Consider the following 27,916-nt stretch of genomic DNA (forward strand, 5'->3'; position numbering starts at 1 on the left):
TCTTTCAGTGTTGGCCCAGAAGAAATATGAAGCTGAGGAAATTTTTTTTTTAATGATGATTTTTGTGTTGATGATGTGAGTGTGGAAATAGTAAGAATCAGGAAGCAAGCATCCTTTTCCACCAAGGACTTGGGAGCAAATGAAACCATAAATACTCCCCGCTCTTGGAAACCCTTTTGGAGCAGTAATCAGAGAAGGGTAAAGGCAAAGCCTCAGGGCAAAGGGATAGGAGGAGAACAAAAGGAGAGTGGATATGTTTAGAGCTGTCATTTTGAAATTTACCTGCTTCTGATTCAGTGCTGCTTTGCTGCTCTGTTGGTCCAGTGGAAATCCTCAAAGCAGGAGCAGCCGTATTTTAAAATAATAAGGGTAGAGCAAGTGACTTTAATCCAGGTCTCTTTAGCTCAGAAGCACAGAGGAGAGTGCGAGGAAAGAGTGAGGCCACAAGGAATTGTTCACTGGGTACCTTTTCCCCAAACCTCACTAACTGGGAGAAACTGACCACTGGATTATGTGCCTTGAAGGAAAGCAAATATGTTGAAAGCAAAGAGTGTGGAGCTTGTTTAGAAAGCAAGCTCTATCCTTTGGTCACCTGCTGATGATAATAGCATTGGCTGAGACCTGACCATTTACAACGAAGGCACTTCTGTAGGTAATAAGTTCCAGGAGGGCCCGAACTGAGTATGTCTGTTTCAGCATTTAGCATGGTTTAGCATCTGAGAGGCCGGTACATTATTGGCATATAGTAGACTTAAAAATGGATATTTGTGATTGTCTGAATGAGTGGATGTGTGTGATTCACATCCTATTTGCAGGTCCTATGCCCTGCAATGGATTTTCAGTGTCAGGTTGTGAAAGTATTTATGACGGGGATTGGCATTGTTCCCTATCTAATGGATAAAGATTACACATCAAAGGACTTTACATTGACATCCCAAAAGCCTCATAGGAATTACTTAAGAAAAAAATAAAATTGGATTCTGTATAATTTCTAATTTGTAAGCTGGCCAGAACACTGGTATTTCAGCCAGTCCTCTGGTAGTTCCAATGACGTCCCCATGATCACCCAGGCATAATCAGAATGGCTTTAGGATCTGGGAGCCAAAGTGTTCCTCAGTATTTACGGCATTGCTAGTCCATTTAAGAAAACGGACTATTGAAAAAATAGCTTCAGACACAATATGGCATTATATGATTTAGCATGAAATCTGAGAAATATAGAGGTTATCTGAAGCCTGCAATGGTAACGTTCCCTCTGCTATTGAAATTATTGTCTTTAAACAAAGATTCTACATCAGTAATGCTATGTATATATTTTTTTTTATGATATTCAGGTTAATTTCCTATTCTCTCTAAGGAAGTAATTGGTTGGTTGGTATGAGAGATGGTATGGTTTCCAAGGTGAAAAGTATTATTTTGTTGTAATTTCCAGCTACCTAAGGATGGGAGAGGCCCAGGACACTGCAGTCAGTATATTATGTGGAGCAGGTTATATTGTGGTTTCTTTATGAACTTTTACATGTTTATTTTCTATGCAAGTTTGTGTGCTCCTTTTTGAGTTTTGGTAGATAAGTGTTTTGTCACTTTGGAATACTTGGAGTTTATATATATATATAACATATATATATATATATATTTTTTTTAATGTAGTAGTTAAAGCCGTGGAGAGTGTACTAGTCTACCTAGGTTCAAATTCTGGCTTTACCCTATGACTTCCCTGTGGCTTCCTCTGCTCATCTATTAAAAAGGAGGATAATAAGACTGCTGTGGTGAGTTACATACTAAGTGCTATTTAAGCATTTGCTATAATGATCATGTATACTCGAAGGCAAGGAACTTGCCCCTTGATCGTCTCTGTATTCCTAGTGCTTAAGAATTCCTAGTGCTTTCCTAGTGCATTGTCTTAGGATAGAGATAGCTCAGTATAGTTCTTCTCACTATAAAGTACTGTTACATTGAAAGTCTTTGCTTGTGTACTAATAATCTATGACATATCTGCTGAGGACAAGGAAAGGATAAAACTGCAATGGATAACAAAAAACTGCAATGGATAACAAAAGATTGTATGATGTAATGCCTTTATTATGTAATTATAAAACTAACAAATGATCATGGTAGAAAATTTGAAAAACTCCTAGACAAAAGAGAGATCAACAAAATTTGGAGTAACTTTCAGAGTGTAGAGCTGTCCATGAATATTAGTGCTTTCATATTTTCCAGGACTTTCAGTAGACTCTGCTTCTTAAGAGTCTATTCATGGTATTTTACTTTAATGATGTTTTCATCATGGGGACACACACACACACAGAAATCTGTTAAAAAAAAAAGACATGTAAATCACTGATGTTTCAGATAGCCACATGAAATAAAGTGAGAAAGGTCAACAAGCTGAAAGGATGTGGAGTAGCATCTCCTTAATTGCTTACATAATTCTGATAATAACCTTTGTGGATAAAGTAATTAATGGGGAATCTAATTCAAGAAAAAGATATGAACTGCAAGCCTTCTCGAAGCCAAGTATTTCTTTCCAGAAAAGGTTACTTTCCTCGGCCGTGCTTCCTTATTTCCTGACAGGGAAAGAGTATTGTATGGCAAAGGATCTTCCTGAAGGAGGGTGCTTCCCACACTGATTGTCATAAGTGACTTCGGGATTACTGTTGCGGTATTACCAAAATCTTAAACTAGGATATTTTTGACAAATGCGGTCCTTAGTTAATTTTTAGAGCTACAAACTATCAGATGGCTCTGAAATAACAACTGTCTGGCTATTCTTCAGGGTGATCACAATATGGAAATGACCTTCAGGTATCACTAAAAAGCAGGAAGGTGTGAGTCTTCCTTTGGTGCCAGAGTGAAATGCGAGTTGGAGTTGGAGTTGGAAAAGAGGCCCACAACCAAGTGATAGAGAAGGAAATGTGAGGTCATCAGTGAAAAACCAGGTTGAAGTTAAGGTGAAGAGGCATGAGGAAATGGTCAACTGTTCCAGTATTACAAAGATCATCAAGAAGCATATCCATGAATGTGGTTTGTATTGCAATCTGCTGAAAAAGGGACAAATATCCTGGCCTGGCCTTCATGGAGATTATATTTTATTGATTCTGATAATAGATTATTGTTGAAAAGGGCCTCCTATAAATTATAACCATGCAAAGGCAGTAAGAAAATTTTTTCTTTATGTATGTGTTTCTCATTCCTACTCACTTCTATCTTAGGGGAAGAGAAAATCACAAAAAGCAAAAATGTCAATTCTCAGCTATTCATTTTCAAAAAAATTTTTTTTCCAGATTCCAATGGAGGCAATAGGTTAACTGTTAAGATTTGTAAGGCTCAAAAAGCTAGATTTTTACAAAGTGTCACCACATTTTATTCTATAAATAATAGCTTTGCAAAGAATATATGGTGATGCAAAGTTGGAAAAAGCTGGTTTTTCTTCCGTGAATGGCTTCACTGTGTTGGGAGAAGAGGCACAGAAGAAATCCAAGTAATTAAACATGGGGTGAGTTTTCCTGATAGGGGACTCTAGTGCTTTAAAATAGACTAGATAATCCTAGGGATAATCTGAGGGTAGAACAGACCAATGCCTCATTTCCAATCTGGTACCCTGGAAGAAAACAGTGTATTTTCTTTAAGGTCTTGAGAGGTTTTTCTTCTGCTTTATTTTGGTTTTGGTTCATTTTGTAATCAATCTTATTAAGGTATCATTTACATGCAATAAAATGCAGACATTTTTAGTCAACGGTTCAGTGACTTTTCATTAATGTATACATTTGTATAACTACCACCCCCATAAAGATAGATAACAATTCTAAAACCCTAGAAAGTTTCCTCCTAGGCTTTTGCAAAATTATCCCCATCTCCCACCCAAAGGCAACCACGGATCTGTTTTTTATCTTTAGAGATGACTTTTGCCGAGTTTACAATTTCATGTAAGTTGAATAATACAGTAGGTGCCCTTCTGATCTGGCTTCACTTGCTCAGCATATGGTCTTTGAGATTCATTCATGTTGGGATGTTTTAAATCAGGACTTTAGCCTGGGTGGCTGATGTTGTCTGAAGGCACCTATAGGTACATCTGAGTCTCTGGCATTGTCACTGTCTGTTCTTGGCTCAGTATTTTCAACTTTATAAGAAGCACAAGGTTGAAGTAATGAAGATCACTGTCAGTATAATGGATGTGAAGTGGGTTCTGTTATATAATATTCTCAGCATAAACTGATCTGCTTGGAATCATTGTGTTGATAATGGACAAGGATACTCCTCCTCCAAAAATCTTGATACTATAAAACTTCTAAAGGACGCTGTCCTAGGACTCTTTTAATTTTCATGTTTTGGGAAACATTTCTGGAGAATTCAAACGCTCGCAACCTGAAAGAAGCAATTATTCACCTGAAAGCTGACTCTGCTAAAGTTGAGTTGTCCGACCTTTACATGCTGATAGAACCCAAATAGCCTTGCAAAACAATGCTCTCTTGTTGGATATAAGCATATAGATTGCTTAAGATGGACGTGTATATGCAGTAAAGTGAAAAAACAGAGAATCTTTGAGTTTCCCTTGCTGGGTTTTGTTATTTTTTCATTTAAGTTTCTATAGCATATGCTAATAATTCAGGGAAACCTCAGGTTAGTTTTAGGTCCACTCTACATAAATGTTGAAGTACTCCATATCCACCTTTCTTCTTCCTTCCTTCTTTTCTTCCATCTTTCCTTTCTAACTTCTTATAATCCATTATACTTAATCCTGCATTTGCTGAGGTAGCAATTAGTGTAGGAAAATACTGTGAAATTTTGCTGTTCAGAATGCATGTTGACCAAATTCTATATTGAGAAAAGGTCTGAATTTACCCAGAGTAACCCTTTCTCAGCGTCTTTGAATAAAGGGCATAGAAACTGGGCTATATATAATATCCTGACAGGTATGTAGAATTCATAGCAATTGCCCTCAAAGAGCTTACCTAGCGTAGATGCATATGAATGCATTTAATAATTGCTTTATTGGCAGCAGTGCCAACCTACACAGTCTGTTCGGTGTTATATCATTCTCATTACCTGCTGTTTACCACTGTATACATTGCTAATGGTGTGGTTTCTATGCCTTGTGAATTTCTCGGCCAAATAATATGTAATGTATTGCACACTTCAGTGTAGAAGATGGAGACTCCATAACTTTTCGTGTGCTCTTTGCCCCTTTAGAATGTATTACACTGAGATCAGGCAAAGTAATAAATTTATTTCAAATGTGCGGGATAGCTAAACATCAATTAGGACTGATGGGCAATATTTCTGCTTCCAGCAACATAACAGTTTTTAATGACTAAGCCATTGAACGTGGAGTTACTGAACGTGGGACTTAGTTCACTGGGATCCTTCTTAGAAAACTAAAGGAAAACTTGGATTGGATTTGTGTGGCTTATTCAAGTAGTAACTAATTACCTACATCTTGGTGAACTTAATTTGTCACAATTGTTTGGTATTTTATTAACTCTCTTCCCCTTCTTCCCCGACTCTCACGAGAACGGATCATGAGTATCTTAAAACATACTAAGTCGTCTTCCATCCCTGTTAATCTAACTACAAAAGCACACTTTCCTTATCCAATGTAACTTACTGTCTTTTAGAGTGGCTGGGGTTTTAATTCTCTACAAAATTAAAACCAGCAAAGAGAAACATTTTCAAGGAGCCACCACATTGTAGCGCTTTAGAAAGAAGACTTTAGAATTAAGGGCAACTATATCATTTTATAGATAAAGCACCTGAGGCCTAAAGTAGGCAGGTAACCATCGAGGTCAGGGAAAGGGGTTGAAGATCAGGTTTCCAGAAAGAGTCTAGAGGGACTCAATCTGAGCAGGTCAAAAACTGAAAGGAGGCCACGAATGTTCTGGGAAGGCTGCCATCTGGCCTCAAGTGTGGGATTCAGACAGGGAGTGGACCCCGGGGGAACTGAGCTTCTGCAGTAGGCAGAGAAGTCCACCTCCTCTCCGGAAAGTGCCACTGACATCAGGGAGTTGAGGGGAAAGAGCAATGAGTTCCAGTCCACCTGAGAAAGCAGGCCAGTCTGATTAACTCTGAATTTAGGCTTATTTCAGATACTTCTTGAGAAAGAACTTGGACAAGAGCAAGTCTCACGCAGCCTCTTTTAAATCCATGCCCAGTATTTTCTGGTGGAGCTGCTTAAACCCTCCAAGTGACTCCAGCATTTTAATTTCACTCTATATTTAATTCCGACAGTTCTATGATTGATTATTTAATGGGCAAATAAGTAGGGTCACAAAAGAGTGTGAATGTATTTTACAGGATGAGGATGGGCGGAGTGGAGCAGTCTGGAATAGGACACCAATAAAAACGGATCTTGGTAAAGAAGAACGTCTATTAGAAATGGAGAGGAATTCGCAAGGAAATTAGTGCCTGACACCACGCCCTTCTCTCTGCATGTTTAGAAGCTAGTTTCTAATTTTATTTTCGTAGGAGCTGTCCCTGTGATGAATTCTCTTTCACCTCCACACCATTTATCACATGGACATATTGTGAAGTTTGTGTGAGAGAAAGCAAGTATTAGAATGTGTCTTGCAAGGAGCTATAAACACTTCCTGGAACAATCTAGGGTAGAAGGAAAAGGAGAGGAAGGTGGAAACAAAGGAGGAAGACAGCTAATGATGCTGGAGTCTCTCGCTGGGATTTGTGGTATCTCTTTTTTAAACTAAGTACAGAAAGTCAGAACTTGACTGATTGTTTCCTGATCACGGTTTGTTTTCAGTTTTGCTTTTTTCTTGCTCTCTCATCAGTTATTCCAGCCATTGCTATGTCATTTTCAGTTTCAGTAAGCATGCCTGTCTTGTTTCCATTTGCATTATTCATGCAAACGTTGATTGAACTGATGACCCCGAGTTATCAAGGAAACATTAGATACACCAGTAGATACATTTCTTAATTTTAGAAAAAAATTACCGAGTGAAGGTTAAAATAACTCCTCTTAAATTTGTCATTTTAAAAAAACTTCTCCTAACATACCTCATTGCCTAACAATGCCAGATAAATGAAGAATTCCTATGTATTCATGAATGCAGGCTAGTCTGTATATTTTTTGGCAGGTATGACCGTTACCGAGGGTAACGGCCTGGTTTGCCGGCCATGTCCTGTCTCCTAGATAGTTGTAGTTTCTGTTGTCTTTCAGTTGGTCCATTGGATATCAGAGGTGAATTTATAAAACTATACTTCCCTTTACACTTAGTTTTTTGTTTTGTTTTACTTGAAGTATAGTTGATTGACAATGTTGTGTTTCAGGTGTACAGCCAAGTGATTCCGATATATGTATTTCTTCTTCAGATCCTTTTCCATTATAGGTTATTACAAGGTATTGAATATAGTTGCCTGTGCTATACAGTAGGACCTCGTAGTCTATCTACTTTATATATAGTATACACTTACTTTGTATGATCCACGCTGGTCAGACCACATGATTATTTTCACTTCTGATATAATTTTTTCAGGTCCAACCTCAAATCTTTGATAAGAAGATATTTTTTAGCATGTGTGTGCTCTAAATCCAACAGTAGTTAGCAGAGATATGGTTTTGCACTAGGTATTCTTCGCTTTTTTGTTCTCGGCCAACCAACTGAAAATTAGCATTTATTTTCTGGTTGGTTTGCTAGATGTTTATGACTATAATAAAAGTCTTACATTTTGTCTCATATCTTAAAACACAATCTGAATTAGCAATGGGTATTGTGCTATACATAGGGGCTGTGATATAAATATTGTATCTAATTTCAAAAACATACAGCCTAGAAGGGAACACAGACACATAAGCAACAATTATGGCAACTGCATTTGTTTACTAAGTGAAATAGTACTGAGATGGATAAAGTGCTAGCAAGCCTTGAACAGCCAAATCAGCTTCAAAAATAGATGCGCAGTTCTTTAAAAATCTTTTTAACATTTTTCCATCTACATGTAGAATATAACTTAGCATAAAAACGGTACGGGTTTTATTTTAAGTAATGTAGCATTTTGACATCCTCATAATGACATTAAATCCAGAAGGAGGTTTCTCTCCATGATCTCTTGAAATGGTCCTTGATCATCCACAATATTTCCCATCAACACAAAGGTGGTACCAAGGGCAGGAAACTCCAGCATTATTAAAGTTTCATAAAGCAAAGTCAATTTTAAGAATATAGTGTCCCCAAACTGATAAAGGTCTTGACAGATAATTTCAAGGGAAGCATAAATTATTTTCTGTTTGTCAGAGGGCAAAAATATTTAGGTTGAGTTAATGAATGGTAGAGTTTTTGAGTGGAGAGTGTCCTTAAAATATTATGTAGATCTGTACAGTCAACAGATGCTAGCCACATGGCATTATTTATATTTAAACAAATTTAAAAATAAGATTAAAAAATCAGTTCCTCAGTTGCATTTGCCATATTTCAAAGATGTTTATTAGCTCCATGTAGCTATTGAATACTGCATTGCATGGTACAGATATAGAATATTTTCATTATCACCAAAAATTCTACTGAGCAATACTAAAATTATACCCAGATATTCACAGAGAAGGCAACCAAGTCTCAAAGAAATAATATAACTTCCCCAAGATCACACAGCTGTGTTTTTAAAGAAAAAGAAAACGACACAAAGGAAATAGTAACAGAGGCATTAACGAAACCCAGTAAGTTTCTGGAGCAGTCAAAGTAAGGTTTAAAAGTGCATACTTAGCTGTTAGCAGGGTTGAAGCTCTTGATGGTTGGTAAGATCTACCTGCCTGAATTTGGACATTAGCATTTTCTGCAATGAATTAAAAGCAAAAGATCCTTTCAGCGAATGGCTGCCAGCTCCATAGTTTTAGCCACTGCCGTGCTTCCAGGTTATGTTTATCACTTTCATGTACAGGGCACCACTGTGAAATGTGACGGTTTATCTGACCCCAGAGAAATCAAGAAATCTTGTGGGGGTTATGGCTATATTTGAAAAGGTTGATTTTTAAATGCATCATGCAGACTGGCCCTGTTTTAAAAGGGATTCCTGCCATCAAATAATCAAAATGTAAACTCTCTTCTTACCTTGCAAAAGTCAAAGATAGCCCCTGCATCTTTATTATTTCGTTGAAATCCAAATATTATTTTTCCATTCTCTAACTTGTTTTCCTCACAGTGTGATGAACTATTGCCAAGGACGGAAAGGTTAGATTTATCAGTCAAAGTTTGCTAAAGGCCCCCTAGGTAACTGAACCCTCAGGAGAAACAATCGTCATGTATTCTTTTTCTGTTGTTTCAGTATCTTCGTAAAGAGTCATTTCAATATGTTTGGTTCTGTAGCAGAGGTTCTGTGAAGTGCTTATCTTCCTCAGAGGTCCAGAAAGCCTGCGAGTCTGTGGGTAAAGATGGGTAAGGAGAGAGAGGGAAGGAGGCTAGATAGAGGCTCAGTGCTGAGACAAGGACAGTGTTCTAAAGCCTCCTGGGGGTGAGGCTGGGGTGCACAAACACCCACGACTAATCTAGACAGAAACTGAATCATCAAGGGGACGACCACTGTGAAGTCATGTGGTCACCTCTCCCTCTAGAAATAAATATTGCCCTCAGTAAGTCTCCCCCCTGCCCCAGAAGAGCATTAGGAAGGTCTGGAGAGGGGGATTATTGGCAGAAATGGAAAAAGCAGGTTGAAGGGATTAGCCTGGAGCAGAGAGCCCAAGAAACCCAAGCCAGTAGATGGAAGGCAGACTTTTCACGGAAGTCTCCAAGCCCACGTCAAGTTCTGGGACCACCAAGTACAAGTCAAAGAGTGCTCATTTAACCCCTTTGGGCCCCCACGGGAGTGGAGGAAGGCTGGACAGAGAGCGAGAAGGGGCCATTGAAGGTACAGTATTTACTATGGGATTTAACTCCTCAAAGGCCTCCCAGTAGCTTCAGATCTGCTCAAGAATCCTTCATGTCCTGCTGGTTTGCAGTGAGTGGCTCACAGCTTCAAGGCCTCCTCTGCCAGATGGAGAACTATTTCAAACATCCTGCCTCTATTTTGTATTGTAGCAATGCAGACCGGAAACGTGACCCCATTTTCAGGTTCTAAAGAGAAATTCTAAGTACTTGAAAGACTGAGGAACATGGTGGCTTTTATTTAAGATGTGGAGATAGAGAGCACATACCTGGACTTGGCCCTGCAGCAGCACCGAATTGCACCAAGAGTTCCCTTTATTTTCTCTCGCATCTTTGTTCCTCCTTTTCTGTCTGCTGGATTAGCCACGGGGGACTCCAAGTTCTTCATTGTGTGGTCCTGGTACCAAGATTCTCCTGGGAATTATAAAGCTATTCACCTTGTACATCGAGCACTTCTTATTTTTTCCCCAGCAACGTAAGTCATCCTTAAGAAGGCTCAGGGTGCTAGCTCTTAAATATATATTAGTCATCCCTTTGTACATTAAATTCTCTTTCTTGGAGACTGCTCCTGAGATGGTGTTCACCGTGCTCTCAGCTGGCCTCCTGAAGTTCTGCCCTGCCTTCCCCAACAGGTACAGTTCAGGAGCTGCCTACCTCAGGGTGATAAGTTCTCTTCTAGTTGCTTTATTCCTTTCCCTTTTACATTTAGAGAGTATAATTGGAATACATAAACTTCTCTGTGACCACAGCTTTATTTGCAACCCACAGGTTTTGTTATGGCATGTTTTCATTATCATTCAATTAATAAAATTCTAATTCCCATTGCGACTTTATCTTTGACCTACATAATGATCAGAAGTATGTCTTTAATATCCAACTATTTGGTAAAATATTGGTTATATAGTTTTAAATTTCTTGCTTATTCGGAATCTTGTTTTATAACCAGAATATAGTCAATTTTATAAATGTGCCACGTGCACCTAAAAATTTCTGCGTGATATATATATTCCATCATTGTTGGTACAGTGTTTTATATAAATTTAGGCCAAAGTTTTTAATGATGGTATTCAGATCTTCTATAATCTGCTGATTTATTGTTGTGGTTCTATGTTACTGATCTAGGTAATTCAGATTTTTCTATTTCTACTTAGATTTTTGGAATTTCCCTTCATATATTGCATTGAAGTTTAGATTTATAATATATTCCTTGTAAAGTAACAGTGGGTTTTATTATCCTGCATTATCGCCAGTGATACTTTTTGCTTTCAAATTTATGTTAACATTAAAAAATCTTCTTCAATTTTGCTTATTGTTGTTATGACATAATTGTTGAATCCTTTCATTTTCAATCTGACTCTTGTCTCTTGTAGGTGGCATAGAATTAGGTTTTTTGTTTCAATAATCCTTGTCCTTTGAGTATTTACTGTTAATGTATTTTCTTACAGATCGTTTACTCCTTGTTTACTATTTGTCCCACCTTGTTATGTTCCTTTTGCTCTTCTTTCTTCCTTTGAGATTTCTTCAAATTCCATTTTCCCTTGTATTAGCTTGTTATTTTTACATAAGTAGCAGTTACACATGTACCATGACTTATTAGCTCTTTTACTGCTTCTCAGGCAATGCTGAGATCTTAAAGTTCTTTTACTATATTTTCCTCTTCCATTTGTTTTAATGCATTCTAATTTTTGATATATTTTATTATTACCCTTTTGTGTTGTTAGATTTTATTTAGGTTTATCCACTTATTTACCCTTTCTGTTATACATAATTCTTTATAAAGTCCTTATTTTCATCTGTGATAATCTTCCTTCTGCCTGCAGGTCTCCCTTTATAATTTAATTCAGTCAGTTCTGATGAGAAAATATTTTCTAAATTTTGTTTGTCTGCAAATTTCCTTATTGCATCTTTCCTTCCAAACAACAATTTCTCTGCCTCTAGAATTCCCAATGGGCAGCTCTTTTCTTTAGCACTTAAAAATGTTATTCCATTATTTTCTAGTATCCATTCAGTTTCGCTGAGAAGTAAACTGTAATCTTAATCCTATTGTTCCTTTGAAAGTAATCTCTCTCGTTTTCGTCGGGCTGCTTTTAAGATGTCATGCTTTTCTTTGCTATTCATGAATTGTACTGTGGTGATCTTAGGTGTGGTTTTCTTTGTATTTGTTCTTGTTGCATTTTTTTAGTGCTTATTGATTTATGGCTCCATATATTCCTTTTAGTTTTAGAGAACTCTCAGCTGTTAATATTTCTGAAATATTGTTTTCATCCCAATCTCTCTCTCCTTTTTTCTTTGGACTCCAGTTTACACATATGATAAAAATGTTTACTGTGGCCCATATGTCTCAAATGCGCTTATGTGTACTTTTTATTCTTTTCGTTTCCCGTGCTTTAGTCTTAACATTGTTACTACTCTATCTTCCAGTTCACTTACCTCTCTTTACCTGTGTCCAATCCACTACCGAGTTTTAAATTTCGTATAATTTTTAATTCTATCAGTTCAACTTCAATCAGTTTCTAGTTTCTAGTTGTCGTTAAATTCTTCACCTTGTCATCTATTTTCTTGAACTTCATAATATTTACCGAAATATGTATGAACTTTAATGTTTAGGTCATCTATGATTCTGATTCTGTTTTGTTTTTTATTCTAATTCTCCTTTTCTTGGTAGTCTTGGTGGTTCTTCAGTGAATACCAGACTTGGGATATGACAAGTTGTAGAGAATCTGAATGACATTACAGTTGCCCTTTGGACAACCTGGGTTTGAACTGCACAGATCCACTTATACATGGATTTTTTTTCAATAAGTAATACAGTACTACATGAGCTGTGGTTGGTTGAATCCTCAGATTCAGAAGCACAGATAAGAAGGGCCGACCATAAAGTTGTATGTGGATTTTTGACTGCACAGGGAGTCAGCGGCTCTAAATCCTACATTGTTCCAGGGTCAACTGTATTTTCTTGAGGAGAGAATTTCCTATTCTTAGGTAGGGGAAGATCACCTCAGTCACCTGGACCAACTTCATACTCATTTTCCTTCTTTATAAGGTTCAATGTAGATGTTGCATCAACCTTCCTAACACACAGACACACAGACACACAGACACACACAGACATATGTAGAGACTTCCAGTGTCCTAATTCGTATCATTAGTTTTCCATTGGGCCACAAATCTTTCATAGGTTCTGAACCCCAATTTTGTCTCTTCAGCATTATGAGCCAACTAAGTCTTTGCTTTGACTTCAGTTAGCTTTTGTTTGACTTCTTAGCATCTTGTCTTGTCTACCTTTTATACATGGAAAATACTGCAAGGGAACACTGTTGCTGAATCCAGCTCTGTTCTCTGAATCTTTACTCTCTCTGTGATTTTGGTCCTTAAAATTCTAGCTGCCTTGTTATTTCTCAATTCCAACTCTGGTTTCCTTAGTCCTATGACATTGTCCTAAGATCTACTGGCTTTTCTACCTCTTAGGAGCCACATTTGGTTTCTCAGACTTTTGCTCTTCATCAGTAGTTCCTAAATGACTGGGCTAGAATCGCATGTGCAGAATATTGTTCTCACTTCAGTGAGTTTCTTCCTCTATTTTACTTTTCTAGGTCATGGCTACCTCAGTAGCTTTCTAACGCTCACAGTCAAATGTTGCTTATGATTTATCTGGCCTTTCTAGTATGTTTTCCTAAGGTAAACTGATATAGTTGGAAACAGAAGTTTGTACCCACCATTTAAAAAATTCTGTTTTGTCTTTCTATGAATTCTTTTTGTCCCATCTTCTGTCACTTTTTCCTACCCAAAATTCCCATTCTCACAGATAGATTATTTTAAGATTAAAAATTATTATTAAGCTAATACGTTAATTTTGAAAGGAATTAATTTTGCTTTGAACAAGAACACAGATTGGTGAATGAAATATGGAAGACTCCTTAAGACCTTTTTCATCTCTAAGAGTAGTATCCAACCATCGGTACCATCATAAGTTTGTCAACTATGGAAGAAAGCAGTCTTTATAAAATCAGCATTTTTTTTCTTATTTTTTTGGGTGTCACCAGGACTTGCCTTAGACCACAACTCCTGGCAACACCAAATATAAATGAACCCTGTTACCCATGGGCGTTTACTTGGCTCTGCCACCCTAAGATTGGCCTCCTGGCTCCTTAACCCCAGGGGACTCTAAGCCCTGGGCCACATTCTTGAACCCAAGCCCTGCTCCTCTGTCAGTGGGCAGAATAGTCCTGATACCCCCTGGACCAGGGACTGGGCACATGGGCCACATCTGCCACCACACGGGTCAGGGCGAGAGGGAAGAGGGACTTTGACATTCTCTTCTGGTTTCCCTCTGGGGCTTGGAGTCAGATCCAGGCAAAGACCCCTCCCTTCCGTGTGGAGCTCCTGGCCCCTCATTTGCAGTGCCCAAAACCTGCCTCTGAGGAACCCCTCATTTTGCTCCTTTCTTTGGCTGAGGGTGCTCAGGAAGGAAGCACTGCTGAGACCCAGAATCCCAGGCCAGAAGATGCCCAACAAAGTGGGCTAGGCCAGCCCCAGGACATGATACCGGAACTCCCTCCTAAACAAGACTGAACTCATCACACAGATGGGGAAACTGAGGTCGAAGAGGGCAACAGCTTACTGGCAGAGCCTGGAGCACTCTAATGGACACATTCCATGTTACCACCAAAACATGGGATTTCTAGAGTGCAGCTCAGCCCGTGCTGACCCCCCCTCTTAGCCTGGCCACCAAGGTCTCACCTCCATAATCCCATCCCACGACACCCCCTTCCTGTGTCCCACACAACAGCCAGATTAGACCCCTTGCCCTCAGGCTGTCGTTCACAGGGCTCCTTCTCCCACCTCTGCCTGCCCAAGTTCAACCAGCCTCTTTAGAGTCCGGCTCAATGCCAGCTCCTTCGTGAGCCACCCAGAGCCCTCATGCTCCTCTAACCTTCCGAGGTGCTTTGCCTCCACCCTCACACCCGGCGCTCTGTTGTCCACGTGAGCTGTGGTTACGGTGTGTGAGCTTCCTGAAGCCGCAGACCACCTCCCCTCTGGGCCCCAGCACCTGGCGCAGTACCCAGCACTCAGTAGGTGCTCAGTAAAATCTCCTCCTCATCTGATGCCCTGCCATGTCCTACCGATAACTGACAATAATGCCTATTGTTTACCGAGCATATACCATAAGCCCGGCTCTGGTACTGTCTCCCATCCTCATGTGATGGACCCAGGTCACAGAGGTTGTGTGACTTTCCTGAGGTCACAGCTCTGGAACTGGAACCCCACTGGTTCTTGTGCCTAAATGAGTCTCCTTTCCTTGCCACTCACCTCTTCTAGGTCAGACCACCATCATTTCCTCACCCTGTCCTATCACTAAAGACTTCCCATGACTCCTTGTGGCCCACTAGACAAAATCTAAACCCCTGAACATGGCATCTAAACTCTGTGACATCTGGCTTCTTCCCTCTTTGCAGCTTCTCCTCTAGTCTCTGAGCATCACCTCAGTTTCCAGCCTACTGTACCTTGATTTACTTGTAGGCTCTGCACATGCTCTGCCCTCTGCCTAGAACACCCTTCCCCTACTTTTCCTCCTGTGAACTCCTACACATCTCTCAACATCCAAGATCAAGGGTTACCTTCCATTCTAGTCAGATGAGACAAGCAGCAAACGAATTGGACACAAAATTGAGAGTTCTACGAGGGAAGGACCTGTGTCATCATAGAATCCCCAATGCTTAACCCATAATCCGTGCTCAGTCAACATTTGTTGAATGAATAAATGAATACTCTATATATTCTTGTTGACTAAACAGAGAAATGGCAAAAGAATATAAGGCCACAGTATGCAGGGCTGGAGGTGGAAGGGAAGACACTGAGGCCAGGAAGGCCAAGGACGTGGTGGAGTACAGTGACAAGTACTTCAGGGGCTGCTCTGCAGCAGAGCCACGCTCTTGGCAGAGGGAGTGTTTGTGAGAGACAGAGGAAGGAAAGTGATGGTGTGAGGGAGGCTCTGAAAGTGTGTGTGTGCACGCACACGCGCATGTGAGAAGGCGGTGGGATGTATGCGGGGGAGTGTGCTGCATTTGTGAATCAGTCTGTGAGAGCGGTGCTGAGGAAGTATGTGAAGGAGCACGTGTACGTGGCTTGTGGGTCTGTGGCGGAGAGCCCGTGCGTTCTATTTGTGCATGGGGGTCTGCGTGAGAAGGCGAGGGTGTGGGCCACGAAGGCTGTGCCGGAGGTTGTGCATGTCTGCGGGGCGAGGGGGTGGGGACAGTGATTGAGAAAGACAACAAGGAGGGGACACCTAAGGGGGGTGTGAGGGAGAAACCGTAAGTGTGCGGGCGTGGAGGGTGTCGTGAGCACGTGCAGGAGGAGACGGTGTGACCGTGAGTGTGCACGACGCGGAGGGTAAGGTAGGATGTCAGGGCGCTGCTGAGGGTGTGGCTGCATGGCCTCGGCCACGGGCCGGGAGCCAGAGGTGGGGACTGGCCCTGGGCCCAGGGTGGGGGGCTCTGACCGAGCAGAAGGTTCCTCAGAGTTCTCCCTGGAGCCACGGGTGCCAGATCACCACGTCCCCAGGTAGAGAGGTCGAGCAGGAGGCCCAGATGTGTGTGTGCGCCTCACATTTTGTCCACAGCAAAACCTCTGGGCATTTATTTGTCTTTGTCTGTGTCCGGGTGTGCACGCCTGTGCTTGTGTGCGTGCTGCCGGCTGTGTGTCTGTGCCTGTCTTTGTCTCTGTATGTATCTGGACCTTTGTCTCAGTGTGTGTGGCGGTTGGTCTAGGCTTGCCCACAAGACTGTGTCTGGGGTTGTGTGTGTCTACGTGTATCTGTGCATGTCTAAGTAGGGCTGCGAGCATCCCCCTGGACCGCCTGTTTGTATCTCTGTCTGTGTGGCCTTAGTGTGAGTGGGAGAACGTTGTGCTTTGGAGACTGTGGATCTAGATCTCGGTGTATCTTTAAGTGTGAGTGTGTGCTTGTGTATCTGCATGTGAGAGTCTGCCATGCGTTGTAGCATGGAAATGCTTATGTGTGTCTGTGGAAGGTGCGTTTGTGAGACCAAGGATCTCCGTGTGTCTCTGTGCCTCTGTGTATGTGTGTGTTGGGTGTGAGGCATTTGTCACAGACTGGTGAGCAAGTTAATCTCAGATTCCGTGACACGTGGAATAAAATCACGCTCCCATAATGGAAGAGAACCAACTCTTCACCCTCTGCCCTGGGGGAGCCAGTGGGGGCCAGGGCCAGGCTTAGGCCCCTATGCAGGGCCCCCTGTGGCCTCAGCACCCTACCCCCACCTCTCCTCTGCCACACCAGGCTCATTCTGCCTCCAGAGTGCCCCGGTGCCCACTGCTGGCTGGGCTAGGCTCCAGGACAAGTGACGGAGTCTTAGAGGCCTGTCCTGGGCCCCCCAGCCCCACCCACTGCTGAGGAGGGCCCTGCCCCAGATGGGAGGGCGGGTGCAGGAAGGAATCTTTGGGCCCCTCCTCCTCGCGGAGGGGAGGGATGAGCTGCAGGCCCGACCTGGATCTTCCATCTCTCAGCAACAAGATTCCTGGTGAGCAGGCTGCGAGGCTTGGCAGGGCGCCTGCCGGAGAACCGCCCTCACCCGCCAGGACGCCTGGGTCCCCAGGGCCAGGCAGCAGCGGGTTCTCTGGGGAGCTAGGAGGGCCCCAGAACTTCAGGCTACAGCTGCCCGGGACTATGGGAAAGCCAGACCCTTCCAGGCTCCCACCCCCAACCACAGACGGCTCCTCAGCCCCCCAGGCAAACCGCCACCCTTTTTCTGGCCTCTCCCCAGCCTCGGCCTTTGCTTCACAAAGCAGACCAGCCACCCAGCACCACCCACTCCCTACCTGAGCCTCAGCGCACACCCAGCCTGAGTTCAAGACCTCACCTCTGGGTTTGAGGGCTCTCAAGGCCAGGACTGTGCTGCTTATCTCAGAATGGGGCTTCTGAGGACAGGGCCATGTGTCCCGCAGCTGTGAAATCCCTCTTGGTCTTAGCACTCCTTCCTGACTGAGCAGTCAGGCACCAGGAGAGGATTTCAAACCCAAGGCTGGGGAAACTGAGGCAGTGAAGCTCTCTGCCCTGCCTACCGTTATGAATCAGAGGCCAAATCCAGTAGTCTAGACACACAAGTTCTTAATTCTGTCCAGCGGCAGTGGCTGCAACTTGTTCTTCCCCATAGGGGGTGCAATTTCGGGGGCGGGAGGCATCAGTTGGAGGGAGAGGGGAATGGGCAGGTGGACCCCCCTCAACCCTCAGACTTGGATGAGCAGCCGGAGAGCAGGTTTGGTAAGAGATTAAGGTCGAGGAGAAGAGAACCCAGACGCTCCAAGATTTATGACCCTAATTCTTCTCCCTTAAATTCCCCTCCAAGCCCCCCAGCCCTAGCCTGGTCCCTCCAGGGTCATGCTGTGGCCCCAGGCCAATGTCAAGGCCTTAACGCATCCATCAGTTGTTGCCAGGGAGTTTCCACCCCAATGGGTCCCAAAGGGAGGAGATCAACTGACACTACGGGCCCAGACTGACGGGGAAGGGGCATGGCCCTAAAGAGGTGGCCAACAGCCCCCTGCCCCCTCCCAGGATGTAGGGGCTCACAACCTCCAGGGCAGAAGCTAGGCTGGTGGGTGGGGTCCAGGAGGAGGTGACCTCCCAGCTCTGGCACCACTCCCAGCCCCGCCCTTCCAACAGGCCAGGAGACCTGGGATCCCATGGGGCCCTACAGTTTACAGGGTGTGTGGCCTTGGGCCCTTGCTGCTCCTCTCCAGGCCTCAGCCTCCCCACCACACAATGCAGGAAGTGGTCTGGATACCCCAGGCAACCCCCTTCAGCTCTGCTCCCTCAGTGCTAAGCCCTGCCCTCTCTCCAGTCCAGGGGTGTCACCTAGAATCTGGGCCAGATGGGGTGAGGCTTTGGCAGTTAACTGGAGGAGCCCCTGAAGCCACCCAAGTCAGAGCTGAAGAACGTATGGTGCTCACTCCTCCACCGCACATCCATTTTCCAGAAGAGTGAAACTGAGGCCCTGAGAGAAGGTCGGGGTCTGCGCCAAGACCTGAGTGTTACTGGTGGGATGGTTAAGAGCACGGGCTCTGGGGACAGAAAGACTTAAGATTAAAATGTCAGCTGCAACAGAAACTTGTTATGTGAAGTCCCTTGCCTTCTCAGCCTCAGATTCCTCATCCATAAAATGGGCAATAGTGCCTCCCTCCTACGACTGCTGAGTTGAAATAAGAAAACGCATGTAAAGGGCTCGGCCAGTGTAGCAAACGCTTGGACAGTGGTAACTATCATGACTGTGGGTAGTATTAACACAAAGCCAAGTGGCCAGGGGGAAGGGTAGGTGGGGTCCCGACCTGGCTCATCCTCCAGACCAGGAGGGCCAGCCAAATTCCTCAAAGCCCCCCAGCTGTCTCCCCTCTTCGTTAAAGGCCTCTAATTAGTGAGCCTGGGCACCTGCCCCCCCACACACGTAATAAGCCTCATTAGTATCTTAGCCCCAAGCTCTGAGCCCAGAGTCTGTGCATGTGCACACGCGTAAGGGTGGGGGGCTGCGACAGGCCACCAGCCAGGAGACAGCATCCCCGCCAACCACACCCCCTGCCTGTCATCAGCAGGGCCCATCACCACCCAGCTTGTCACCTGTCAGTCACCCACCCAGCTCGTCACCCACCCAGCCCATCACCTGCACCACCTGTCACCCACCCAGCTCGTCACCCACCCAGCCCATCACCTGCACCACCTGTCACCCACCCAGCCTGTCACCGGAGCTGCCTGACAGGCCTCTGGGTGGGGGACAGGAGATGGGGAGGAGAAGACCACAAGGGTGTGGAGCTGGGGGCCCCAGAGACCCTGTTAGACCCCCACTTCAGCTCGGCATCCTGCAGCATCGCCATGGCAACGTCTCAGCCGCAACCACTTTCCCAAACATCCCCCCCGCCCCCCAGGCCATGCTCTTAGCTGAGCTGAGGCTGAGAAGAGCCTTGACTGACAGCAGAATGGGACAGGAAGGAGCTGCTCATCAGTTGGCTGGCCTTGGCCATCCCTGCCCTCTCTGGACTTGGTTACTCCATCTGCAAAATGGAGGGGCTGGACCTAGGGAGGCCCCTGTACAGCGGGTCATCCCTTCCCAGCCTGGATTTGCTGAGCCAGTGGCCAGTTAACCTGTGAAGGCTGGTGGGGGCGGGGTACAAAAGGACAGGGGGTTCTGGGTTCTTCCACACTCCTGTGCCCTGGCCCAGCTCACACAGGCTGGGCCTCTGGCCCAAACTCACATAGCAAAAGAGGAGGAGCAGGCTGGAAGGCAGAAGGGCTCTGCCACAGGACTGCCAGCTGGAGATGATACCACAGTGGGTGACCCAAGGCTGAGGTGGCCCCCACCTCCAAGCTGCATTATTTATAAAACCCAGAGCTCCTAGCCGAGCAACAGCTGCGGTGCCGCCCCTCCAGGGGGCACAGGCAGCGGTGGAAGGGTGGTGCCTCCCCGGGGGAGCCCCCTGGGGTCCCGGGTTCCCTCCACAGCTGGCTGGGGCAGGGGCTGAGGTGGGAAAGGGGCGGCTGCGCCATCCTTCCCCTCCCAGCCCCCTCTCCTCTCCTCTCCTCCAGGCAGGCAGCGATAGGATTACTTCTGCATGACTGCTTGCTCCACAGGGTTCCAGAGACCCTCCTGCCTGCAGCAATCTTTAAAATTCCTGTAGCCCGGCCTCTCTCCCTTTCTCCCCACAGTGAATGCTCCAGCTTCTACCACAGTGTGCCCGCGGCCGCCACCACCACCAGCGAGCTGGCCGGGGCCCCAGGTCCCTGGAGCCACGGGCAAAGGTAGACCCATCCTCGGGGTGTCCCTCGGAACCCTCTGAGGCCCAGGCCCTGGCCCATCCCCTCCGGCCCCTGGTGCCCGTCCAGCCCCACAGGGCAAGGCTCAAGCTGGGGTCGGGCCTGCCAGCTGCGCCAAGGAGGACCGGCACATACGTGCAAACACACCTGGTCGGTCCTGGCGTGCCTGGCCACATCCTCTGCTGCCAAAACCTGGATGTCCCCACCTCTGCTCTAACCTCCCCCTCCCTAACCTCACTAATCCTTGCTACCCCTGGGGTGGGCAGACAGCTGGGCCAGGCCAGCGCCTGTGGCTCCGCAGGGCACAAGAAGCAGGCAAGAGATCGATCCACTGAATTTTTTAAGGCTCTAATGAGCCTGCCTCCCCAGACTTGGGGCCTGGGACACAGGCGATCTCTCAGGGACCCCTCCCTCAGCATTGCAGTTGCTTCCTCTTTCAGGTCTAGGGGGTCGGGGCACCTTTCTAGGAGCCTTTCCCCCAACAAGAGAAGAGGCACGAGGGGCCCCTGGGAAAGAGATGGGATGGGGGGCTGTGAGCAATACCCAGAGGCCCCCCCAGTCTCCCCAGCCCTAATGCAGGCAGAGCTCAGCCTCTAAATCACTCCCCTCATGCTGCCCTCTGAGGCGGATTCTGTGCATCTGTAATTAGGGGGTGGAACAGATGGTGGAGATTCCGTTTAAAATCATGCATCTAGTAAAGTAACCTTCACTGTTGGAACTGACTCCCAGGGAGACCAAGCCCCAAGCCCGGATCTGGGGGTGGGGTGGGAGGGGAAGCATGTCAAGCCAGCACCTTCTCCATCTTTTTTCCTGAAGCTCCAGGCCCAATGTCCCCCTCAGGTGAGCCCAAGAAGAGGGAGATTTGGCAAGCACCTGAGAAACTGCAGGCTGGGGGTAAATCCCCCTGCCCAGACCCCCCCACCCCAACCCATACACGACAGAGTCAGGGCATGGCTGGGTACTCAGAGTTCTTGGCTGACACACCAGGATGACCAGGTGCCAAGAGCCCCCAAAGAGGCCCCAAACCCCCAAAGCCCAGGCCAGGGTGCCCAGAGCACAGGGTCTTGGGTGGGGCAGCTTTGAACCAGATGTACAGCCTCACTGTCCAGGAATGAAAGGCCTGGGGCAATGACGGGGGGGTGGAGATGCCTCCCCAGGCAGAGGAGGCTCTGGGAAGTGGGGGAGGACCAGGCAGCCGAGAATGAGAGAGAGCACGGAAGAGTGGGCCAGTGTGTCTGCAAGGCTGAGGCTATCTGGGGGGAGTTTGGGGGAGGGAGGCTGGGAAGGACAAGGTGGGGTGGGGGAGCGGTGATGGAGAGCGCTGAGGAGGGAGGCTGTGCTGGAACGTGTGATGGTGGGAGTGCGGCTGCAGGGTGAGGTGTGGGCGCAGGGCGGAGCTGCTCTGAGGGGTGACTGGGCTGGGGCCCTGTGTGTTTGTGTATGAGTGCGGGACTGGTGTTTGGAGAGGGGTGGGGGCTGTCCCTGGGCCCTTGGATGGCTGAGGAAAGTACTGGAGCTGGAGCTTGCTGGGGAACACACAGAGGACTGCTTGTTTGCGGAGATGCTGGGATCTGGGGGGGTGTGTGTGCGTGTGCGGGCTGCTGAGGTACGAGAAGCTGAGGGGACATTACTGTTCAAAGATGCACCGTGTCTGTGTGTTTGAGGTAAATGGTGTGGCTACAGGGGTGTGCTCTGCGTGGGTGTTGAGGCGGTGTGTGTACGTGTATGTCGCAGGGAGAGTTTGGAAAGGTGTAGGGGGCTGTATCGGTGTGTCTGGGGACGTGATGAGCTGCAGCGGAGGGAAACGCTGGGGCCGTCGGGAGAGTCTGTGGGTGTCTGGTTAGGTGCTGGGACTCTGAGAACCTGAGTGTGTGGAAGGTATTAGGGCTACAGTAGGGTCCTGGGTGTATCTGGGGAGGTGCTGGGATTGGAGGAAGAGTTGATCTGTTTCAGGATGTGGTAGAAGCCTTGTGTGTGTGTTGGGGTGTCTGAGGGTATACTGGGGGTCATAAACATCTGGGTTTTGGTTAAGTACTAGGGCTGTAATATGTGTTTGGGTGGGTAGGCATGTGGTGGTTGTGTGTTTGGGGGTGTGCTGGGGCTGTGTGTTTAGGGGTGCTGGAGCTGTGAGTGGGGAAGTGGTTGTGTATTTAGGAGGTACAAGGGGCTGCAGTTGGGCCCCTGTGCCCAGACAGGTGATGGGGCTGTGGGGTGAGGGCGGGTGCCCCTCTGAGAAGGTGAAGGGCAGAGTCCTGGCCTTTGCTCAGGGGCCCACCTGGGGGCTGCCCGCTAGAGCCCCTCTGCCGGTGGTGCCCGCCCACCCCCAGACCCCACGTCCGGGTGTCGAGACAGGCAGTCCATCTGTCTCTTCCTGTGCCCAGGCCGAAGGAGCAGTGCCGCCTCCTCGCTCCCTGGGGGGGCAGCAGCAGATCCCAGCCCACCCATCTGCCTTCAGATGGTCGAGGCAGGAGCCTCCACAAAGCTGCCTGGAGGGCATCCCTGTGTTTGAAGAGGCACGGGCTGGGGGGTGGGGGGAACTGCACAGCAAACAGTCCTCGTGGAGGCTCCTTTGAAAACCACTGACGCCAGGAGAGACCAAGAGGGAGGACAGGGGCGGGTATGTCTGTCCTTGTACGTCGTGCGGGTCAGCGCCCAACTGTGTGCCTTGGAGCCCCTTCGCATGTGTTCATGCCGGTGGCCTCTGTTCAAGCAGCATCCTTGCCTTGGAAAACAGCCCTCCAACCCAGGCTACGAGCTCACAGCCTCACACAGGCAGCTACCCCCTCATCCATGCACCCCTGCCTACACTACACTCACACGCAAACATCCCCCACACCTTCACATCTGCAGAACACGGCACCCTGGTACACATGCCCCTCAGCCCCAGAGTCCCAGTCCTTCACATGTGTACGCCCATGACACACACCCGCACACTGCAAAGCCAGGTACAGCCACATGCACCTGTCACATATACATGCCTCCACACAGACATACCCGACAAGTAGCTGTCACACCCACACCCACACACTCCACACACCTTGGGTAGTGGATCTCCCTGTCACCCATATCCCACCTCATATGCACTCAGTCTCTCTCATACACATTGTAACAGACACTCACCATCCCTTATACCTGTACATACGTGCACATGTTTGTACACGTGCATACCCACTCTCACCAGCCCTCAGCTCTTTCACACCAGCCAGTTTCTCTGTGTCCAGGCCAGGCCCTGCAGGAAGGCTGCCACCGGCTGAAAGTGTCTCCTGCCTCCCTGCCCTGCCAGCTAGGTCAGAGTGGGGGGCATACCCCCCCACCATGGCTCCCTGGGAACCCTGATCTTCCCCTCCAGAGAGAAAGAGTCCTCTCTCTGCTCTGGGGTGTCTGCCACTGTTGTGTGAGAGTGTGACTGTGTATGTGTGTGTATCAACATGTTTTGAGAAGCCACGATGAGGCCTGTGTGTCACTGCCTGTATGGGTAAGAAAGCATAGGGACAGGTTCACTGGTTATGTTTGTGAGATTCAAGATGAGTGTGAGAGCAGAGACATGTATGCCACAAAATGTGTATTTGTGAGTGTGTGTGAGGCCAGGCCCCTGTGGACAGGCGTGAGTATGGGGGGGTGCACTTACACAAGGAGACACACGGTGAGTGTGAGTGGGGAGTGAGTGGGAAGTATTCTGGGATATTTTCTGAGACAAGGGGTATGTACATTTGTGAGTAGGGGTCAGGGCTAGGAGAGGCACCCTCCGCAACTCCCTCCCCCTACAAAGAGATCAGGGGAAAGGGGTCTCTAGGATCTGGGGGGAGAGGGAGAGAGAGAGAGAGAGAGAGAGAGAGAGAGAGAGAGAGAGGGAGAGGGAGAGAGAGAGAGAGAGAGAGAGAGAGAGAGAGAGAGAGAGAGAGAGAGAGAGGGGGAGAGAGAGAGAGAGAGAGAGAGAGAGAGAGAGAGAGAGAGTGTGTGTGTGTGTGTGTGTGTGTGTCTTCCTCTCTCTCTCGCTGACCTCTTTAGCACCTAGAAACTGAGACGGGGGTGGAAGGAATGGAGACTTGGCTGGCCTGGGGGTTTGGGGAGGGAAGCAGGAGAAAACACCTTCCAGATTCTCTTCAAATCCTTGTTTATGGTTTGTAGCCTTCAGTCTCTCCTCTCTCTTTCTCTCGGTCTGGGTTTCCCCCTTTCTTTATCTCTTCCTGCCCCTCCCTCTCTCCCCCGTATCTCTCCTTCTCCCATCTCAGTTACCTTGTCTCCCCCCTTGGATCTCCCTGTCTCCAAGTCTCTGTCTCTGCCTGTCTGTTACTCTCTCCCCAGGCCCTTCCATTTTTCTGACTCCTGTCTCTGCCAGCACCTCTGTATGTCCGTCTCTCCCAGCCCTGGTCCATCTGTCTGTCTCTCTCCGTCTGCCTGTGCGTGGGTGTCTCTGTCCATCTGCTCCGCCACCCATCTGTCTGGTTGTCTGTGCTAGTCCTTCTAAGGGTGCCCACTCGCTCACCAAGACACCCTCCCCCAGGTCAGCAAAGGCCTCTCCTGGCTCAGGGGGTGGGGAGGGGGTGCAGAGCTGCAGCTTCTGGAAGCTTCAGTAGCAGCTGGCTGAGCTGGGAGTTCGGGGCCAGCCAGCTGCAGAAGTGGCCCCTCCCCTGGGCTCCCAAGCCAAGGACCCCAGAGCAGAGAGAGGAGAAAGCAGGGCCTCACTGCAGCTGAGTCTGTGTGTGCGCGCGTAGGGGGAGGCAGGGGGCCTCACTTTGCCTTCACTTCACCGTTCCCCCCAAAGCCAGGCCCTGTAGGAGAGGAAGCTTCAGTGCCCACCTCCCTCATCCCCTCACCAATGGAAGAGATGCTGGGGATCCAGGAAGGAAGGGCTGGGGGATGCCAGGCCTTGGACGAAGCCATAGCTTCCTGTCAGATGGGTGGGAGGGGGGCTCCTTCCCTCCTCCCTCCCAGGCAGTCCCTGGGGATCCCTCCAGTGCTGGTCCCAGCTCCGGACACGAGGGGCCCCATAGGCAGTTCTCACCAGCTCCCACAGGGACCATTCCTACCTCCCAGCTGCCCCAGAGCCTCTGAGCCACAGGGATAAGGCGGAGGGGGGTGGATCACAAGGGTGTCTCCTCCCTCCCCAAATGGAGGTTGGCTCTGGACATCTGGAGTTCGTGGCCCTGTCTACGCCCTGGCCATCCCGAGAGGCCCCAGGCAGTCCACCTACCATTGCCAGCCCGGCACCACACACACACACACACACACACACACACACACACACACTGCACCCCAGCACTCGTGGCCCACCACCGCCACTCCCTGGCCCAGCAACTCTGAGGGCTCAAGAGAAGCCCTACCGCGAAGACCTGCACCCTACACTGACTGGTGGCAGCCTCCAGCAGGGCCCCCGGCACAAAGCCAGCAGCTGGAGGAAGTACCCCCCAACACTTCCCAGGAGGCTCTGTTCCTCCCTCTCTAAGAAGAGCTCACAGTCCAAATCCCACAATAGATGGGGAAACTGAGGAAGGGATGGGATGACACAGTCATTCTTCCTGAGACCCTGGGGTGGGATCATAAATGAGGAATAGGGAATGAAAAGGACGCCGCACGGGCAGAATCTGGCTCCTTCCTGACCTGCCACGGGCAAAGTCCATGTTGGCTGCACAGCCCTGCACAGCCCTACCGCTGGGCCAGGGCCAGGGGCTGGCTCCCTCCCTCTAGAGCTCTCCTTGCCCCTGGCTGGGACCCCTCCCTCTCCTCACTTCTGAGCAGCCCTCCCTGCCCTCTCCCTCCCAGCTCTGGCTCTCTCATCCTCAGCTCTTGGAAGCCTGACTCACTGTTTCCCCTCCTCTCTCCCCTCCCTCCCTCTCTCCCGGCAGCGGCGCCTCCCCCTCCCCTGGGGGGGCTCTGGCCACAAGGGTGCCCGCCTGCTCCTCTCCCCAGGCTCTGGCCCCCTCCGCACCCAGGAGGCCCCCCACAGCTGTTCCAGCTCTCTAACTACAGAGAGGTGGATGGAAAGAGCCTAGGTCCCAGGCAAGCAAAGGGAGGGGGCCCCTCTAGACTGGATTTCCTCCTGTCAAACAAGGTGGGGGGGATCCAACCGGATGACACCCCTGGTGTCTCTAACAGTCCTAATGTTCCCCGCTTTTAAAAGCCCGGTGCCTCCTGACAGAGCGCCCACAATCTGTGGGGTGCTGTACCTGCCTCAGGCTCCGCCCCCAGGTCCAAAGAAGAGGTCGGCTCTGTTCCCAGACATTTGGGGAGTGGGGAGACACTGCCCTGGGGCAGGAGCATTACTCAAGTGACCCCTGGAATCCCCCTGTCTCCCCGTTCTCCCTCCTCCTGTGGGAGAGCTTCCTTCTCTCTCTCTCCCACCTGTCCTCCTCCCTTTTCCCAGAGACCTTTGCTTGTCTCTCCTTCAGATACTATCCTAGCAGCAATTGATCTTGGGTGAGAGGCTCAGTGCCCGCTCATTTTGGGCTGTGGGGTGGGGAGTGGCACATGCCTAGGCCTTCTTGGTCCCCTGGATGCCATCTCCAGGGGCTGTGATCCTGGCTCTTCTCCTTGACCGTTTTCTCTCTCACCCCCTCATCACTGGCTTCTGTCACCATCTTTTCCTCTTTCCACCTCATGTCGGGCTCTCTGGGTCTCTTTCCTCCCCACCTCCCCCAGCTCTCTCCCTGGGGGGCCCATCTGCTGACATTAGCAACAATGTTACCGTTGCTCCCCCCCTTCAGTTCCCAGCTCCACCCCATCCTGGCTTCCCCCTCCCCAGCTCTGTCCCAAGAGACCCAGGGGACCCAGAGGCAGAGCTGGGCTCCATCCCATAATGGTGAGTCTGCTTGACCTCACTAATCACACCAGAAGTGCCTGGGCATCTGGTATGAAGGCATGGCACCCTGTGGTCTTGGGTGGCTGGCCTGAGGCACAGAGCTCTGTATTCCACAAACCAAAAAAAAAGAAGTTGACTTGGGGTGGGGCAGAGCAGAGAAGAGGGGAAGTGAGGGGGATCAGGTTTGCCTGGAGGAAGCCCCTGTCCAATGGGGAACAGAGGCGAGGAGGTAGTGGCTCGAGCCAGCACTCCAGGCTGATAGAGAACAAGCAATGTCCCTCTGGGGCTCTGCCGGTCCAGATCAGCCCCCCCTAAAAAAAAAGGTCTTCTGCCAGGGACAGTTTGCCCCGCAAGCCTCCAGCACAGCCACACCAAGCAGGTAAAGATCCCGTGTCTCTGTCTCTTAATCTCCTTTAGAATCCAAATCCATCCTCCCTA

At 48.0% G+C, this 27,916-nt stretch overlaps 1 protein-coding gene and 1 long non-coding RNA gene across 2 annotated transcripts in view; both read right to left on the reverse strand.

Annotated features, from left to right (window-relative positions):
• LOC125961674 (uncharacterized) overlaps positions 1-27,916 on the reverse strand; it is a 180,467-nt gene that overhangs the window by 82,736 nt on the left and 69,815 nt on the right. The window contains exon 5 of the mRNA XM_049700481.1: positions 10,133-10,277. Within this exon, the coding sequence (XP_049556438.1) occupies positions 10,133-10,277 (145 nt within the window). The remainder of the gene's footprint in view (positions 1-10,132; positions 10,278-27,916) is intronic.
• On the reverse strand, positions 2,062-9,144 carry LOC125961858 (uncharacterized). Its single transcript, XR_007472934.1, has 3 exons — positions 9,054-9,144; positions 8,706-8,778; positions 2,062-2,312 (listed from the first exon to the last, which is right to left on the reverse strand). It is a non-coding gene; the product is annotated as an uncharacterized LOC125961858 (long non-coding RNA).

Source organism: Orcinus orca, chromosome 17 (genome assembly GCF_937001465.1).
Source record: "Orcinus orca chromosome 17, mOrcOrc1.1, whole genome shotgun sequence".
In the NCBI taxonomy this organism is placed as follows: Eukaryota; Metazoa; Chordata; class Mammalia; order Artiodactyla; family Delphinidae; genus Orcinus; species Orcinus orca.